This window comes from Helianthus annuus, chromosome 7 (genome assembly GCF_002127325.2).
Source record: "Helianthus annuus cultivar XRQ/B chromosome 7, HanXRQr2.0-SUNRISE, whole genome shotgun sequence".
Taxonomy (NCBI): domain Eukaryota; kingdom Viridiplantae; phylum Streptophyta; class Magnoliopsida; order Asterales; family Asteraceae; genus Helianthus; species Helianthus annuus.
In genome coordinates this window covers 42,370,437-42,391,188 of record NC_035439.2, presented here as the reverse complement: position 1 = coordinate 42,391,188, position 20,752 = coordinate 42,370,437, and the positions used below count along the sequence as shown (strand labels likewise).

Genomic DNA, 20,752 nt, shown 5'->3' with positions numbered 1-20,752 from the left:
CCCATTTCATTGCTCATCATCATCTTTCTTTCTCTAACACTCAAGAGGAGTTGCTACCTTCTTAGGAGGGCTCCCAACTGAGTTTTCTAGTTCAATCTTTCAGCCATTAGAGCTTTGTAAGTATTCTTTCATGGCTAGTTCTTTATTTTCAGCCATTACAAGCTAAAAGTCAAACAGTTTGACTACCCTTTGACTTTCGGTTTTGACCACGAATTGGTCAAGTCAAAGTTCAATTGAACTTTGCAACGTGAGCGTAATCACGATGGTTATAGTCCCTTGTGACTATACCTACTGATTACCACGTTAATTAGTCGAAGTGACGAGTCAAAGTTTCGGTCAAAATGCACTTTTATGTGCATTTTGCGACGAAACTATTTTCGGGTATCAGAACACTTTGTTTTGATATCAAATCAGTTTTCTAACTTAGTTAAACATGTTTTAACATGTTTAACTCGTCACTTTTAGTCTAGTGCTTATATAGGGTCGTAAGTCAAGCGGTCTCGACAACCGCTTAGACTTTCAAACCCAACCCGTTTGGTCGATCATTAGGATCCGACCAAACACATTAGGTGACCATAGTTGTATAGGGAATAACCTTCCGAGGTTATACCATATGGTCACATCGTTTAATTAGTTGTATGATAGGTAGATTATATGCCTTAGGAAAATGACCAAAATGCCCTTTTTGCGCATAATTTCATTTTAAGCATATGTAACCAATGTTTTGACACCTAAACTGATTATGCAACATAATTAAACATGTTAGGGCATATAATACTTATCATAGGGCTAGTTAGACCATCCGAATGCGCTTTCACGCAAATGACGCGTTAAAGTAGCGTAAACTACCTTAACGGGTCTTAACAGGTCAAAAGCACTTAGGATAGGTTTCAATTTAGAATGTAGGCTTTGTTAAACCATATTATATGAGTTCCAACACTCATTTGGTTTACAGTACCTCATTCTATCCGATTCCTCGATTTATGTCCCGTTACGCTAACATAGTATCTGATACACTAGGAACCGCTTCAACACTTGAACTCTAGGTCCTTTGAGTTTTGTTATTTCATTTGAACAAGAACTATATGCAATCTCATGTGAGTACCTAGTTCCCCTCTTTTACCATTTTCGAATGTTTTGGGGTGATTCATATGTGTAACCGATCTGTTTTCAAAATGTATGGCATATATGTGTTTACTAAGTGCTTTTATGTATACTATTCCGATTATGCAAACCCGATGTTTATCCAAATCCTTAAAGATCTATCTATCTTCATAGATTGATTCTTATAGGATATTTGAAGTACAGTCTTAGATCTTCCTATCTTCGTAGTGAGATTTTTTAGAAGTACTTTACGAGACGATGGTTATGGTTTATGTGTAGATTGTTGGTGATTTAGATAACGACACTACAGTAATACAATAAGCACATGGTAGATACGCCGCTGGTACTTCCTATATATGAGTGTGCTTATTGTATTACCCTTCGTGGCGTTATCCCAAATCACCATTAGGATTTAGAAGGTTGTGATGCAATGATTCAATGTGACCGAAACCAAATCCTTTTAGCATCAATTTATCTTCATAGATTGATTCTTGTAGGATGTTTAAAGTGCTAATATTGGAGTCCTTGTTTGGATTCATTGTGTACTTTAATGTGTATTTGACTACACGATATGATAGAAACCCAATCCTTGTAGCATCTATCTATCTTCATAGAATGATTCTTATAGGATGTTAATGTACTAATATTGGAGTCCTTGTATGGATTCATTGTGTACTTTAATGCGTGTTTACAAGTTGGTGACAAGTTGACGATTTTTGTGTTTATGTGGTAGTTGTGATTTAGATAACGAAACGGGTGTAATAAAATAAGAACATGGTGGATACGCCGCTAGTACTTCCTATATATATGTGTTCATATTTTATTACTCTTGTAACGTTATCCGAATCACTTTAGGATTTTATGTACGATTGATTCAATGTTCGATTTTCCAAATCCTGTAGAATCTTCCATATCTTTATATGTTAGATTTTTTTTAGAAGGATGTCCAAAGTATTATTATAAATCATTGACTTGATTTATATAATGCTCGCACAAGTTTTATTTGATTTCAAAACAGCTATTATTAATCCTTTATTGTATTTCTAATAACACATTAACGAGTTTTACAATGATTTCAACGAGGTTACAATGTACGATTTCAAATGGCATAAAAATGACTTAGTAATAATCATATTGCCATATACAAACTGTTTGCCACAAGTTTTCACAACCAAGATTATGTATTGCAATACTAAGCTTTTGCCATTCTCTGGCTTCAAGATTTATTTCAAATCGACAACTCTCGTAGTTGCCAAAGTATTGCAATACCAAATGTTTTGCCATTTATTTAGCTAACAAAACCTATGTACTCGCCGGCATTTTTATGCTGACTAATTTTCATATATGTTTCAGGTTTTCAACTATTCAAGCATGCAACACATAGGACTGCATCCGAGCCTTAGACTTCTTTAAATCAAAAGACAATTACATGTACTCTTTGTTTGTAAAACGATGTTAACAATATAGAAACAATTTAGTACCAGTAGTTGTGAGCAATTTGTAACGTGACTCCCCAATATTTCCGCCGCGTGTTGTTGTATTACACGATTGGGGTGTTACATAATTGTATCACAGCACTGGTTATAGGGAATTAGGTTATTAGTATGCCTTTAACCTAGTCTATAACCTTCCTAGGACCCAAACATGAGTAGACTTCGGAACTCTATCCTAAATCCTCATCCTTATTCATGCCACAACTACTCCATGATTTACAAATCATCTAACCTTAGATGATTTATCCTAAAACCTTTAGGTTTTATGCCTTAAGGTATTCCTCAAAATGTTTTTCTCAAAACATTTTCATTGAAATATTTCTCAAAATGTTTTCTTAAACGTTTTTGTCAAAATATTTCACAACATGTTTATCTTAAACAATTTGTCTCAAAAGGTTTCTCAAATGTCTAAGGCTAGAGTGTTCGTACAAATCCGCATTATCAGACCAGTCACCCTTACCTGGGAACTCTTAGGGTGAGTGTCCACTTATAGGCTAAAGCATGTCTTCGTGAAACATTATAAAAACCTATCCATCTTGACCATGTCGAACGATTTCTAAACGACCTTTATGAGACTACTCATTCATATGACACTCGATAATATGTTTGCTACACACGACAATCGAAATAAATTTCCTTTCACAATACTATTTCATCATATTACCTTCGGTGATATGTTTGATTCGAGACAATTGACATGAATTTCATTTCATTTCGTTTCACGACACTATGAGACCCTATTTTATTTTCAAAACACTACCTTTTGTCCTTCAAAATTTCAAAATCTTTACCACATGAATGAGAATTTTCAAAATTTCGAACACGAAGTTTCTTTCTTTTAAAAAAAATTATAATTTAAAACAGTTTATCCTAAAAACAATAAATTTTAAAAAGGTAAAGAATTTATAACACAAACCATTAACATGGTTTGTATTCTCTCATCCAAAAATACTACAAAAGCTTATTTCTCAAACAATTCCTATTTCAAAAACAAAAACTACAACACTATATTTTCTAAGTACAAGAACGAGACTTATGAACAAGATTTTACTAAGTCAAAGTTAACACTATATTTTCTAAGTACAAGAACGAGACCTATGAACGAGATTTTACTAGGTCAAAGTTTTCACTATAAAATGATGTTACAAACTCATGACAATTTGATGGATCTAACTTATTTGATTTTCACTATAGTTATACCTTCAAGATTCCTCCTCACCGCGACGCCACTTGGAACGCTGAAATGGCAGCAAGGATTTCTCAGCATCTAGTTACTTTACTCCCAGGCATTGTGACCCAAGTCAACCAAATCCAAAACAATAACAACAACAACAATGTTATATCGCCGTGTAACTATAAACAATTCAACTCGGCTAAACCACTCGGGTTCAATGGGTCTGAAGGAGAAACTGGGCTCCTACAATGGTTTGAGAGTATAGAAAGCACATTCTGCCATGTTCAGTGTCCCAGTGAGCGCAAGGTGGAGTTCGCCTCGAGTGTTTTCCAAAACAGAGCACTCACTTGGTGGAACGGTATCATGAGAGACCGAGGTGCCGATATAGCGATGGCACAAACGTAGGAAGAATTTAAAAATCTTATGAAGAAAGAATTCTGCCCACGAAGCGAAATGAGGGCACTTGAAAACGAATTCTATTATCTAAAACAAGATAGTGGGGAAAACCGTGCCTATACTGACCGATTTGAACAGTTAAGCCTACTTTGCCCCACTATGGTCACACCTTCGGATCGGGCCATTGAGAAATACATTGATGGCCTACCTGATCTTGTCCAAGACATAGTCACTGGCAGCAAACCTGCAACACTTAGGGAGGCTAAGGAATTAGCCGCAACCCTAACCGACTCCCAGGATAGAAAAGGGAAACTTTTTCGAAAGGGAGACGAGAAACGAAACATTGAAACAACTAAAGAGAATTCAAAGGGAATGAAGAGGTATGGTCCCAATTCCCTGCCTACATAGCAAGGACCACACCACTTTTGAGCATACAAGGCGTCCACATCAGCGAAGCAATCCAGAAGCTTCTAGAAACTTCTGGAAGACTTACAGCTGGCGCCAAAGATGCTCTATCCGACATAAAGGACAACACGTGTCACCACTCGCAGAACGCCACATAGGCCTGCGACAAATCAGGGAGCAGAGCTGACAACACCAGTACGAGGTCTCCAGCGTGGGCAAATGTAGGAACGCCACCTGTATCACTACACCTGCCGTGACAGAGCAGACCAAGAGGATATTCCCCTTGGTCGGACAGCTGGCACGCTTCCACAGCTGGCACAGCTGCTCCTTCCTTCTTCACCCTCCGGCTATAAATAGGACCCTTCATCATTCTGGTTCAGGATCTTTACTCCCCATACTCACTCTATACACACACTGTTTATTTCTCTCAGAACAGTACTTATTCTCACGCCGGAGCCTGGTTAAGAGGGAAATCCCCTTTTCCCCCTCTTAACGAGACTGACGGTGTTTACTGTTTTGCAGATCTCGAGCCATTGATACGAGTAAGGAAAGAGGTTGAACCCCATAGACGAAATAACCCCATCGATAAACCTCGTGTAAATCGGTGTTTCATCATTGGCGCCATCCGCTTTTTGCAAAACCAATCTCATCTCTTTTCTCTATTGAAAAACACTCGTCAAAAATGGCCGAACAAACTCCCTCACACCCAGTCGACGGAGAAGTTTCTTCCTTTGAACTCATTTCGGACACAGCACACGTCCAAAGGGGTCAAAGGAACGAAACCATCCAAGAGGGACAACTGAACAACGATTTTCCCCCTATCTTTGGGAGTGTATCCAGGGTTGTTAGCCAAACCACAGCTGGACCCACTTTCCAAACTCCACCAGCGAGGATCATCACTCAAACCACAAACGGAGCCACATTCCAAACTCCAACCGGGGTGTTGCAGCAGACACCACCATCAACGCTGACACCAAGCCATGGAGCTGGCCCCTCAGCTCCATCGGAACGAGCACAACTCAATTACTCCGCACTTTTAGGGTTACCCGAAGGAAAAACTCTAGCTTCCTGGTATGCCGAACAGATGGCGTCCATAAACCTAGTTTATACGCAACTCAGCGCACAGCAAGCTCTACTCCAAGCACAAGCTAACCAGTCAGCATTTGTAACTCCACAACCAAGGTCTCTGAGTACACATACAACTCAGCAGACTAACGCGTGGAACCTACGTCCGGAGAAAGGACCAGTTCAAAATGTGAAAAGACCGAGCGCGCACGACACGCGCGATACCTATGGTGAAACAGAAAGCAACTATGTGCAGCACTCCAACTTGCAACGTAAGCCGATTCAAAGCCGCATGGGCGCGCGCAACATGAACAACGAGTGGGAAGACGCAGAGGAAGACCCAACATACAAGGAAAGCACAGTGTTCAGCAGGTTACACCCAGAACACGCGTCGTACAAGCCCGCAAAGCACGCAGGGTACAACCCAAAGGCAGAGCATGATTATACCTTAAGCTATCATCCAGACGACATTGCTGAAGATTCAAAATTCATCAAGGAGATTGCCACAGCCGCTATAGACAAAACCAAGCTGCCGCACAACATTGGCAAATACAATGGCCTGACAGATCCAGATGATCATCTCCAGGTTTTCAAAGGCGCAGGAGCAACAGGTGGATGGAATCTACCAACCTGGTGTCACCTGTTCGCATAAACGTTCGTGGGCGCAGCGCGCGTCTGGTTCGACAGCTTACCAGTAGGAAAAATTAAATCATGGGTCGACTTCAGAGAGAAGTTCCTGGCACACTTCTCTCAACAGCGGAGACACGCCAGGGACCCAGCAGATTGTCTAAACATATGGCGCCGAGATCATGAAAGCATGGAAGATTTTATCACAAGATATAACAACGAATGTTTGGAGATTGGAGACGTAGGGGAAAAAATGATGCGCGCACACTTCATGAGGGCAGTCAAGTGTGATGATCTAATCAAACGTGTGAAAGGAAGAGACGGAGGACCCAAAGATTGGGAAACTTTCATTGAGGCCGCTAAAACAATAGCACAGACAGACAAACAGTTGACCGGTGACGACCACCGTCAACGCGCACATAACTCCAATGACCGACACGGCAGGAAAGGCAGAGGCCAGTCATGGAGGTCTTCCAGTCATAGAGAAAGAAGCCCACCAAGAGAAGATGCGTGACACACAATCAATCAGATAGCACACAAAAAAGAAGTAAAGAGAGAAAACAGAGAGAAACAGTGGACGCCATTAACCAAGACCCCTTCGGAAGTCTTGGCCACTGAAAATCACCAATTTAAACCACCCCTACAGATGCGCAACAAAAGGGGTCAAGATCCCAATCTATACTTTGAATTCCATAAGGATACGGGTCACCTCACCGACGACTATTTTAGCCTGAAGCAAGAAATTGAAAGAGCCCTAAGGGATGGAAAGCTCACTCACCTGGTCAAAGGCGGAAAGCGCGACTACCGCCAAATCCAAAGAAGAGACGAAGGGCCAGATAACAAAAAACTCAGGAAGTTGGAAACCCACATGGTGCAAGGAGGTCCACGAAGACCAAAGAAAAATTACAACAAGCTCACACAGGATGATTCGTGGCACGAGAAGCAAGTCATCTTCCCAGTTGTTAGAGGAGGCCCAAGGGAAAAACGACCAATAGTTATCCCAGGAGTGATTGGTCATTATCAGACAGACTACATCTTCATTGATCCGGGGAGCACCGCGGATATCATATACGAACAATGCTTCAATCAATTTGACCAGGAGGACAAAGCGCGCTTGGAGCCAGTAGACTACCCATTAATTGGTTTCTGCAACGAGGCCGTTTTTCCCCTAGGTCAGATATCATTCCCGGTCTTACTTTCGGACGGACGAAATTCAAGAACAGAAGAAGTCACGTTCATGGTGTTGCCTGCACACTCGAGACACGACATCCTCCTAGGAAGAGAATCCCAGGGAGACTTCAGTATGATTTGCTCTGCACCACATTCAGCCGTCGGATTCCCAACGGAAACAGGCATCGCACTGATATACGCAAGCAAGGAAGTCTTAGCAACAGATTAAATGAGGCCTACAAAAGCAAGTAAACCAGCGCCACGCGCAGAGGCAGAAAAATGGGTGTTGAACAGTGCCCACCCAGAACAAACAGTTACCCTGGGACCAGCGATGTCCGATCTAACACGCGCAGCGCTCAAGAAGTTGTTACATGAGAATATGGGCGTGTTCGCCTGGACACCAGCTGGCATGGTTGGTGTTCCACGGCACGTTGCAGAGCACCGTCTAAACGTCTCAGAAAATGCAAAACCAGTGGTGTACGCCAAGCGCCACCTGGGCGATATAAAGCATGACGCCATGAAAGAGCAAGTACTGGAACTACTAAATGCAGGCATCATCAGAGAAGTCAGATGCCAAACTTGGGTAGCAAGCCCAGTGATAGTGAAGAAACCAAATGGCAGCTGGAGAATGTGCGTCGACTACAAAGACCTAAACAAGGCATGCCCACGCGACTGCTATGCCTTACCAGACATAGACGAAAAAATTGACTCTCTGGCAACCTTCAGGTGGAAATGCTTTCTTGATTGCTACAAGGGGTATCACCAGGTTCAAATGGCCGTCCAAGATGAAGATAAGACGGCATTCCGCATGCCAACAGGGCTGTATTGTTACACCAAGATGCCTTTCGGCTTGAAGAATGTGGGCGCGACCTACCAGAGATTGATGAACGAAACATTCAGCGATGCCATCGTCAAGTACATAGAGGTGTACATGGACGATCTGGTAATTATGAGCAAAGAAGAAGGCACGATGCTGGCTAACATCCAAAAGACTTTCAACACACTACGCAGCGTAAGTATCAAGCTGAACCCAGCAAAATGCTCATTCGGAATGGAAGAAGGAAAGTTCTTAGGCTTCATCGTCACGAAAGATGGTTTTAAGGTGAATCCGGAAAAAGTCCAAGCCATAGAAAGGATGCCTTCACCATCAAACATTAAAGACATGCAAAAGTTAGCAGGACGACTAGCCGCGCTCAATCGTTTCCTAGCTAATCATGCCGCAAAATCTTTTCCGTTCATCAAAACCTTGCGCAATTGTATGAAGAAAAGCCAGTTCCAGTGGACTCCGGAAGCAGAGAATGCGTTCCGCGAGATGAAAGATTGCCTCATCAAACTGCCAACCCTAACCGCACCAAACAAGGGAGAACCTTTGGTACTTTACCTTTCAGCTTCCGATAGGGCAGTCAGAGCTGTGCTGCTTGTCGATCGTCAAGGTGTCCAGACACCAGTTTACTACGTGTCACGAACCTTGACCGATCCAGAAACCCGATATGCAATTATGGAAAAGTTAGTCCTTGCACTGATTCATGCTTCAAGGAGGCTGCGCAGATACTTTGCCAATCACGTCATCCACGTGCTAACAAACTACAACATCGGCAACATCCTTGCAAGGCCAGAAGTATCAGGAAGGCTAGCCAAATGGGCAATAGAACTGGGAGGTCACAATGTGGTTTTCAGACCACGACCATCAATCAAAGGCCAAGTCTTGGCGGATTTTATGACAGAAGTTCCAGATGACAAAGAAAGAGAGTGTAAAGCCATGGAAAAAGCTGAGAAAAAGCAAACAGAAGAGCCATGGTTGTTGTATACCGATGGAGCGTCTAACGAAGACGGCACAGGCGCAGGGCTAAGGCTGGTAAGCCCCGATAAACATGAATTCACATACGCAATACGCTTGGATTTTAAGAGCACAAACAACGAAGCAAAGTATGAAGCTTTCCTGGCTGGCTTACGATTGGAGATCAAAATGGGGGTCCGACACATCGAAGCGCATGTGGACTCCATGCTGGTAGCGGGGCAAATCAACGGCCAATACGAAGCTAAAGGGGATGTCATGGCACTCTACCTCAGCCAAGCAAAAACATTGCTACAAACCTTCTACTCTTACAAGGTGCACCACATAAACAGAAGCGAGAACAAGCCAGCAGACGTGCTGAGTAAGCTCGCATCAACAAGTTTCCAGCACCTAGCAAAGGATGTGCGCATAGAGGTTTTGAGCAACCCATCCGTTCCACTCAGAGAAGTAAGTGTCATCAAGACAGGAACAACGTCCTGGATGACACCGATAATCATGTACCTGCAGTCAGGGATACGTCCCGAAAACAAAGCCGAGGCGCGAAAGATCCAATACAAAGTAGAACACTATCAGATGGCAGATGGGATACTATACCAAAAGTCGTATCTCGGCCCGCTGCTAAGATGCGTTGACGCCGAAGACGTAAACTACCTACTCCGGGAAGTTCATGAAGGAATTTGTGGTATTCATGTCGGGCCTCGAATGGTGGTAGCAAAAGTGATGAATGAGGGATACTACTGGCCCGGGATGCACCTGGACGCTGTGAAAGGGTTGAGGAGGTGCAGTGGCTGCCAGAGACATGCGCCCAAGACCATGCGCCCCAAAAATGAACTAGTACCAGTCACAACCGCATGGCCTTTTCAACAATGGGGCATAGACATGGTAGGTCCTTTCCCGGAAGCACCAGGGGCGGTCAAATTCATAATAGTCGCAGTCGACTATTTCACCAAATGGGTGGAGGCGAAAGCACTTGCATCAACCACATCGGCAGTCGTCAAGCGATTTATATGGGAGCAAATCATATGCTGCTTTGGCCTACCTCTCAGAATCATCACCGATAACGGAACTAACTTCGCAGCAGACGACCTCGAACGATGGTTCAAAGAACTACATATCGAGCATACCTTCTCTTCGGTTGCGCACCCGCAAGGGAATGGTCAAGTAGAGGCAGTCAACAAAAGTATCGTTGATGGTATCAAAGCAAGGTTAGGCGAAAAAAGAAGAGGATGGGTAGACGAACTGCCCAGCATATTGTGGGCCCATAGGACAATGCCAAAGACAAGCAACGGCGAGACACCGTTCAGCCTAGTCTATGGGTCTGAGGCAGTCATTCCAGCAGAAATCGGGCTACCATCTCCACGAATGCTCTCAATGAACTTAATCAACAATGAAGAGGAAAGGAGGATCGACCTGGACCTCCTAGAAGAACGAAGAGAGATGGCAGCAAACAACGAGGCCAAGTACAAAACAAAGCTGGAGAAATACTACAACTCCAGAGTCCGAGTCTGCACTTTTAACCTGGGAGACTATGTCCTACGGGACAATGAAGCTTCCAACGCAGAAAAGCCCGGAAAAATGGCGCCCAAATGGGAAGGCCCATACGTAATCGATACAGTACTCGGCAAGGGAGCTTACAAACTGCGCACCATCAACAACAAAGAGGTTCCACGAACCTGGAATGCTCAACAACTCCGAAAGTGCTACATGTAAAACAACTATGTAATCGCAAAGGGCGTACTGCCAACACATTTACTATAATACAAGAAGTGTTTGGCTACCTTTATTTCATGCAAATTTCTTGTCACAACTGCATTTATTACTTTGGGCGTACACGAAAACATCAATGGCTCGACCATAAGAAACGTTGTAGACCTCCAAGGCTCGTCACAACCAAGTGCACAGTCGGGTCAGAAACACAACCAAAGCCTACAAAACGCCAAAATAAAACTTCGTGCCCACATAAACACGAAAAAAATTGATAGCAAGGTAACTAAACATTGTAATGCTCCCAAGGCTGAACGCAGCTGAGCTCACACAATAACCTGCAACTCGATCACTTCGTAAGTCACATATAAGCGCGCACATTCAAACGACAGAATAAAACGTTGTAGTAACACAACAACACCTGTTAAGGCCATAATTCATTCGTGACACCTAATCAAAGTAATTAAACATGCACATATTATGACGATAACAAAATTCGCATAAACACAAACAAGCGATAAAATATGCATCAAACAAAGAAGATCAAGTGCATATACCCACAAAAGGTAAATAAAAATAAAATTGTCTAAAACAGTCAACATTACAGACCCATTCAAGGCCATACACGGCGCACAGGCCGGAATCCACCCATCAAGTTTGACTGGTTCCAGCACCTCCTGCCGCATCGGCATCGTCCCCAAGGGCTTTCTTCAGAAGAGCAACTCCATCTGGTTTCCGAGATAACTTTTGCGCCGCCCGGACGACGGCAAAGTCAAGGGTTGAAAATGCCTTGCGCTTAGCAGCATAAGCACCGTCACAATCTTCTTTATACAACTCAAAATGGTAATCTTTCTCTTTGTTCATAGCTGCAGCCTTGCCTTCAGCATATCCAAACTTACGACCGCTATTATAACCCGCTCGGCCCAATTCGAACATGTACGTGGCAAGTTCAGTCGAATTCATAATACGGTCAGCAAGCTACATAAAACAAGGCAACCAAATAAAAGATCACAAAAATAAAAGAACACGAAAGAGCAATAGAAATTACCAAGGGTACACCATGAGAAAGCAACCATCTGGTGTCTGCAGACGTCTCTTCAGCAAGAAGCTCAGAAGCTTGACACTCAGCCGTCTTCTCAGCAAGAAGGCGCTGTGCAGCCTCACACTCAGCCGCCTTCTGCTGCGCGAGCACCTCTAACTTATCAATACGATCAACGTATTCTTTCTCTTTCCTCTCAGCAGCAAGGCGTGCTTGATGAGCCTCATCAGCAAGTTGCGTTTTCTCACCAGACAAACGAACGATCGCATCACGCTGAGTTTGCATCTCAACATTCGTACGCTCACACGCGGCTTCCCAATCTTTCTATTTCTGAACATTCAACTGTTTTTGCTCTTCAAGCTTCTGTTCAGCATCAGATACCCTCCACTGCAAACCTTTTGTGACAACTCGTACTTTAGACTTATCTTGTGTAACGTTACGTGCCTATGTGATACTTCGATCTAATGAATGTTATGTTATTATGTGCATTATGTGTATATGTATGTTATGTGAATGTTACACGAACCCAAACCGCACACCATAACCAATCGCACAAGGCTAACCGGTCACACAAGCCCATTTGGGCCACACCTTGTAATCGGATACCATACACCATGGGGCAGCCGAGTTGGGCTCGGCCCACTACTCTTGACCGTGTAAATTTCCCTAGTTGGGGATTGGTATTCTCAATTGTCACAAAACACATTAACACACAAACCCTAGACTTCCTCTCTCTCTTTCTCTCTCGTGTGCTTTGGGACCCGACGGCAAACACCACACGAAGCTCGTGAACCGAATCGATCCCCTACTTTCACCCGGTTAGTATATGTTCACCGATTTCATGTTTGGTGATGTTGATGTTATATTTGTTTTGATTTCATATGATTACGTTAGGGTTATGCATGCTAGTAACTTGATTCATAGGTTGTATGATATTATGAATGCATGGTAATCGGATTGAAGGCTACTGCTATTGTTATTGTTCTTGTTTGAATATATGTTGATTAACCGGTTGTAATATTGATAAGGGGTTTTGACTTAGGTTGCATGATAGTTGGTAATTCTATTAATCACATGAATCCGATTATATATTCTGCGTGTTGGCATATAGATGTTCTTGAGATGAACATGTTTGATTTCTGAATAAACTGTGATTTGATCCAAATTGTGAAACTGCCAAAGATGTTTGCTTGAATCACGGAACTGATTGAATTAGATTATGGAAAGTTGTTACATTTGATAGCCACACGGTTGCGAGTCGATACCTCTAGTTGCGACTCGAAACCTCACACCGACACACAGCAGCACGAGCCGAGATCATGGTTGCGAGTCCCGTTGCGACTCGAAACCAGACCATGACAAGCCGAGACCACGGTTGTGAGTCCCGTTGCGACTCGAGTCCGGACCATGACGAGTCGAAACCAGCTCTTGCGACTCGAAACCTCCTGTTGCGACTCGAGATCGCTGGTTGCGACTCGAGACCAGTTATACACGCACACTGTTTTGGACCTACACTATCACGGGCCCAACCGATTGGGCCAGGTAATTAGGCTTACGTACTTGACTGCTAATTGGACTGTTATGTTATTTGGGCCGGGAACTATTGGATTTCATCGGATGGATCGCACAAGGATGTTGGGCTTGTGCGAGTCCAAATCTTACATACGGCTTTAACTATTAAAGTGTGTTTGACTGAATACGTGTTCTCATGAACTATACGTGCTCGTGACTTGTTAGACTATGTGTAAACATACATGTGTTACTTGGAGTCAAAACCTGACTTGTATGGTAACCCTGTTAGGACGTGGTTGACCTCTTTAGTTCAAGAAACCTCTTTGTGTATCTGCCGAGCAATCCAAGGTGAGTTCACACAGCCAAGGCATGGGATTCCCGGGTTGGGAATTGGGTTGGAATGTTTGATATAGACTGATTTCTCGTACTTACGCAATCACTAGACTATAGACCATCGTCCTCAGGATAGTCAGGACACTTGCGTAAAACCTACGTAAACTAGAATCTACCATTGTCTCCCGGGTCGGGAGGACACTTACGTAAATCCTGCGTAACCTACTACCCACTACTGTCTTCCGGGTCGGAAGGACACTTACGTAAATCCTACGTAAACCTCACGCGTACCACTGTCCTCGGGGAAGGGCACTCACGTAAATCCTGCGTGACCTAGTACGTATTCCTGTTCTCGGATTAAGAAGAACACATGGTTGCAATTAGTCTAGTAAGTACCACAATGGGAATCCCCCATTATAGAGAATAAATGTGAGAATCCCTCACTAGTAGTATATACTTGCATGGGAAGCCCCCACTAGATGAACGTACGCATTACTGTTATGAACTTACTTTCTGTGAACTCGCTCAACTAGTTGTTGACCATCTACTGCATGCCTTGCAGGACCCTAGGTATATTATGGAGCTTGCACAAGGAGGAGCAGGTCGTTGTGGGCAACTGGATCGTGATGCTATTTGAACACTTATGATATTACATACATTAACACTTACGTTTGGGTTTTACTTAGATGCTTCCGCTTCACTTAATTATGTCGGTTTTTGATAAACACCTTTCGTATTGATGGATAATTTTTACTACTTATATACATGTTCAATATGATTGGTGGCTTGATCCTGGTCAGTCACGCACCCAAGCGGTGATACTCCGCAGGTGGATTTTGGGGGTGTGACAGATTGGTATCAGAGCCATTGGTTATAGAGAACTTGGTTTTGATATGGGAAAACGTTTTTATTAAAACCAGACTATAACCAGAACAGTGCTCTCAACGATCCACAAAGACGCTTCGCTCCACGTGCAAGACTCGACATCCTAGGTAATAAGGTTTATGTTTATTACCTGTTTGCTAGAACTGCTTAGAACTTTGCTCGCATTACGTTTAGATACACATGACTTATTTCATGAGAATACCTACGTGCTTACACTTTTCTGTCATCGCCCTACTCGCGAACCACTCTCACTTACATTACTTTTGCCATGAAGATCATGTCTGGACGAATCAACATGACTCAAGCCCAGCTAGAGGCTCTCGTTCAAGCTCAAGTTGCTGCGGCACTTGCAGCTGCTCAAGTAGGTAGTATATCCTATAGTCATAACTTGCGCTAGGATCTTTAGATCCTACATTCCTAAACTAGCCCTTGTATTTAAACTTTGCCCTATTCGTACACAATAGGTCAACCAGCGCAGCAGCAAGTTTGCACTTTTAAGAACTTCATGGACTGTCGTCCAAGTACCTTCAGCGGCACAGAGGGGGCAGTGGGACTCCTCCACTGGTTTGAAAAGTTCGAGTCGGTATTCGAGATGTGCGAATGCCCTGAGGCTCGCAGGGTGAAATACGCCACTGGCACGCTAGAAGGAATAGCACTAACTTGGTGGAACGCCCAAGTTCAGATCTTAGGGTTGGCAGCTGCTAACGCCACACCCTGGAACGATTTCAAGGAACTCATCAAGCGTGAGTACTGCACGCGTGATGACATTCACAAGCTGGAAAATGAGTTTTATCATTTGAAGATGACGGGGTCAGAGATAGAAGCTTACACAAAGCGATCGAACAAACTGGCTATTTTGTGTCCAACCATGGTAGACCCTCCGATCAAGCGCATCGAGTTGTACCTCAAGGGTCTAGCCTCAGAAATTCAGAGCCACGTTACGTCGGCTAACCTCGATAACATCCAAGACATCCAGCGTCTTGCTCATCGCCTCACAGAGTCCTGGTCAGCAATCCTCTGGTGGTCATAGACAGAGAAGGTATCAAGGGTTTCACCCTAAGTGTCACAACTGCAACAGGCATCACAGCGGCCAGTGCAACAAGGGTCGTTGTCAAAGATGTCTCAAGATGGGTCACGAGGCCAAAGACTGTAGGAGCCCACGGCCTGCAAATCAGAACCAGCAACCACAACAACCAGCTCCACAGAACCAGCAGCAGCAGCAGCCACAGCGTGGGAACCGGGGATGTTTCCAGTGTGGGGCTGAAGGTCACTTCAAACGCGATTGTCCTCAGTTGAACCAGAATCGCAACAACAATAACCAGGGCAACGGGAACAACAACGGTGGGAACAACAACAACAATGGCAACGAGGCTAGGGGACGCGCTTTTGTGCTAGGTCGAGGTGACGCAGTGAACGATCCCAATGTGGTTATGGGTAAGTTTCTCCTCGACAATATTTACGTTACTGTTTTGTTTGATTCGGGTGCGGATACAAGCTATATGTCTGTGAAAATGTGTCAACTGCTAAAACGTGCACCAACACTTTTACCCACCAAACACGTAGTAGAGTTAGCTAACGGTAAAAGTCTAGAAGCCACGCACGTAGTTCAGGGTTGTAATCTTATCCTAGCTGGTCAAGCTTTCTCTATCGACCTTATTCCCATAGTCTTGGGAAGTTTTGATATCGTTATTGGGATGGATTGGTTATCCCAGCATCAGGCAGAGATCTTATGCAGCGAGAAGATTATTCGCATTCCCCGTTCTGGTCAGGAACCTCTCGAAGTTCAAGGCGACAAGAGTGGTGCTGTGGTTGGCATCATTTCTTTCTTGAAGGCTCAGAAATGTCTGCGAAAGGGTCACACCGCCATCTTGGCACTTGTTTCAGATGCATCAGTGAAAGAAAAGAAACTGGAGGATATTCCAGTTGTACGCGACTACCCTCAGGTGTTTCCTGAAGACTTACCTGGCTTACCGCCTCATCGACAGGTCGAATTTCAAATCGAGCTCGCTCCGGGAGCAGCACCCATAGCTCGCGCACCATATCATCTAGCTCCATCAGAATTGGAAGAACTGTCAAAGCAGCTACAAGAGCTCTTGGAAAAGGGCTTCATTCGTCCAAGCTCTTCGCCATGGGGAGCTCCAGTGCTATTTGTGAAAAAGAAAGACGGTACGTTCAGAATGTGCATCGACTACCGTGAACTCAACAAGGTGACGGTGAAGAACCATTATCCTCTTCCACGCATAGATGATTTATTCGACCAGTTGCAACGGTCGTGTTACTATTGGAAGATAGACCTGAGGTCAGGTTATCATCAGCTGAGAGTCCGGGAGGAGGACGTCTCCAAGACAGCATTCAGAACTCGATACGGCCACTACGAGTTTCTTGTCATGCCGTTCGGGTTAACGAACGCGCCTGCCGTATTTATGGACCTTATGAACAGGGTGTGCAAACCCTATCTTGACAAGTTCGTCATTGTCTTCATCGACGACATTCTGATCTACTCCAAGAGTCAGGAGGAGCACGAGCAGCATCTACGTCTTATTTTGGAACTCCTACGGAAGGAACATCTATATGCTAAGTTTTCGAAATGCGACTTCTGGCTTCGTGAAGTCCACTTCCTAGGCCACATAGTGAACAAGGATGGGATCCATGTCGATCCATCCAAGGTAGACTCGATCAGGAACTGGCCTGCACCACGTACGCCAACGGAAATACGCCAATTTTTGGGTTTGGCAGGTTATTACAGACGGTTTATCAAGGATTTCTCAAAGATTGCTCAGCCGCTTACGCTACTGACACAGAAGGGTGTCACCTATCGCTGGGGAGAGCCCCAGGAGACTGCTTTTCAGCACCTAAAGGATAGACTTTGCAGTGCACCTATCCTCTCATTGCCAGAGGGCACAGATGACTTCGTGGTATATTGTGATGCATCCATTCGGGGACTTGGATGTGTGTTAATGCAGCGCGACAAGGTTATTGCTTACGCTTCACGCCAACTTAAGATACATGAACGGAACTACACGACGCACGATTTAGAGCTGGGAGCTGTGGTTTTCGCGCTTAAGATATGGCGGCACTACCTGTACGGTACCAGGTGCACGATTTACACCGATCACAGGAGTCTCGAGCATATTCTTAAGCAGAAGGATTTGAACATGCGTCAACGGCGATGGGTCGAGTTACTGAACGATTACGAATGCGCTATCAAGTACCATCCGGGCAAGGCCAATGTTGTGGCTGATGCCCTCAGTCGGAAAGACACTTTACCACGGCGCGTGCGAGCGCTACAGCTTACGATTCAGTCTAGCCTTCCTGCACAGATACGAGATGCCCAGGTAGAAGCATTGAAACCCGAAAACATCAAGGTTGAGGCCTTACGCGGTTCACGACAGCGATTAGAACAGAAGGCAGACGGCGCCTACTATGTAACGGGGCGTATTTGGGTCCCACTTTATGGCGGTCTACGCGAACTTGTAATGGACGAAGCTCACAAGTCTCGCTACTCGGTACATCCAGGGTCGGACAAAATGTACCACGACATCAAAACTACTTATTGGTGGCCTAGCATGAAGGCCCACATCGCTACATACGTTGGAAAATGCTTGACCTGTGCGAGAGTCAAGGTTGAATACCAGAAACCAGCGGGCCTACTTCAACAGCCTAAGATACCTCCATGGAAATGGGAAGAAATTTCCATGGATTTCGTTACAGGCCTACCTAGATCCCAGCGTGGGAATGATACCATATGGGTGATCGTGGATCGACTCACCAAGTCTGCACACTTCCTGGCTATAAAGGAAACGGATAAGTTCTCCACTCTCGCAGACGTTTATCTTAAAGAAGTTGTTTCGAGGCACGGGGTGCCCATCTCCATCATTTCGGATCGCGATGCACGATTCACGTTAGAACTTTGGCAAGCGATGCACAAATCTTTTGGCTCACGGTTAGACATGAGCACAGCATATCATCCTCAGACGGATGGGCAGTCTGAGCGAACGATTCAAACACTTGAAGACATGCTTAGGGCATGCGTTATAGACTTCGGCAATGGCTGGGAAAAGCACCTCCCTTTGGTGGAGTTCTCGTATAATAATAGTTATCACACCAGCATTGAAGCCGCTCCATTCGAGGCATTGTACGGACGTAAATGCCGGTCACCTCTCTGTTGGGCAGAGGTGGGGGATAGTCAGATCACGGGTCCAGAGATTGTAGTGGACGCCACAGAAAAGATAGCACAGATACGACAACGCATGGCGGCAGCACGCGACCGTCAGAAAGCCTACGCGGACAAGCGTAGAAAGCCATTGGAATTTCAGGTCGGGGACCGGGTTTTACTTAAAGTTTCACCCTGGAAGGGTGTAGTTCGTTTTGGCAAACGAAGCAAACTGAATCCGCGATACGTCGGACCATTCAAGATCGTAGAGAAAATCGGCAAAGTAGCCTACAAGCTGAACCTACCAGCTGAACTCGGTGCAGTTCACAACGTCTTTCATGTGTCGAACCTAAAGAAGTGCTTATCAGATGAAACCCTCATCATTCCTTTTAAGGAACTCACTATCGACGAGCGGTTGCAGTTCGTCGAGGAACCAGTTGAAATCACGGACTGGGATATGAAGGTCCTCAAAAACAAGAGAATCCCTCTTGTTCGAGTACGTTGGAACTCCAAACGTGGCCCAGAGTACACCTGGGAACGCGAAGACAGGATGACAGAAAAGTACCCCCAGTTATTCGGAACCAATGCAACCACTGCTGAGGCTGAAGCTACTACTTCGGAATTTCGGGACGAAATTCCAGATCAACGGGGGGAGGATGTGACACCCCAGGAGAACTAGTGAACGATGCAACTTACCTAGCTTCCTCAGTGAGTGCATACCAAATTTCGGGATGAAATTTCTTTTTAGTTGGGGATAATGTGACAACTCGTACTTTAGACTTATCTTGTGTAACGTTACGTGCCTATGTGATACTTCGATCTAATGAATGTTATGTTATTATGTGCATTATGTGTATATGTATGTTATGTGAATGTTACACGAACCCAAACCGCACACCATAACCAATCGCACAAGGCTAACCGGTCACACAAGCCCATTTGGGCCACACCTTGTAATCGGATACCATACACCATGGGGCAGCCGAGTTGGGCTCGGCCCACTACTCTTGACCGTGTAAATTTCCCTAGTTGGGGATTGGTATTCTCAATTGTCACAAAACACATTAACACACAAACCCTAGACTTCCTCTCTCTCTCTCTCTCTCTCTCGTGTGCTTTGGGACCCGACGGCAAACACCACACGAAGCTCGTGAACCGAATCGATCCCCTACTTTCACCCGGTTAGTATATGTTCACCGATTTCATGTTTGGTGATGTTGATGTTATATTTGTTTTGATTTCATATGATTACGTTAGGGTTATGCATGCTAGTAACTTGATTCATAGGTTGTATGATATTATGAATGCATGGTAATCGGATTGAAGGCTACTGCTATTGTTATTGTTCTTGTTTGAATATATGTTGATTAACCGGTTGTAATATTGATAAGGGGTTATGACTTAGGTTGCATGATAGTTGGTAATTCTATTAATCACATGAATCCGATTATATATTCTGCGTGTTGGCATATAGATGTTCTTGAGATGAACATGTTTGATTTCTGAATAAACTGTGATTTGATCCAAATTGTGAAACTGCCAAAGATGTTTGCTTGAATCACGGAACTGATTGAATTAGATTATGGAAAGTTGTTACATTTGATAGCCACACGGTTGCGAGTCGATACCTCTAGTTGCGACTCGAAACCTCACACCGACACACAGCAGCACGAGCCGAGATCATGGTTGCGAGTCCCGTTGCGACTCGAAACCAGACCATGACAAGCCGAGACCACGGTTGCGAGTCCCGTTGCGACTCGAGACCGGTCCATGACGAGTCGAAACCAGCTCTTGCGACTCGAAACCTCCTGTTGCGACTCGAGATCGCTGGTTGCGACTCGAGACCAGTTATACACACACACTGTTTTGGACCTACACTATCACGGGCCCAACCGAT

At 44.4% G+C, this 20,752-nt stretch overlaps 2 protein-coding genes across 2 annotated transcripts; both read left to right on the top strand.

The window, feature by feature from the left end:
- Nucleotides 1–6,910: 6,910 nt before the first annotated feature.
- LOC110866942 lies at nt 6,911–7,663 on the top strand. The gene has a single exon (XM_022116086.1). It carries the CDS (start codon nt 6,911–6,913, stop codon nt 7,661–7,663), a length of 753 nt encoding a protein of 250 aa, XP_021971778.1.
- LOC110866941 lies at nt 7,664–10,939 on the top strand. The gene has a single exon (XM_022116085.1). The coding sequence runs from the start codon at nt 7,664–7,666 to the stop codon at nt 10,937–10,939; it is 3,276 nt and encodes a 1,091-aa protein (XP_021971777.1).
- The last annotated feature ends 9,813 nt before the right edge of the window (nt 10,940–20,752 follow it).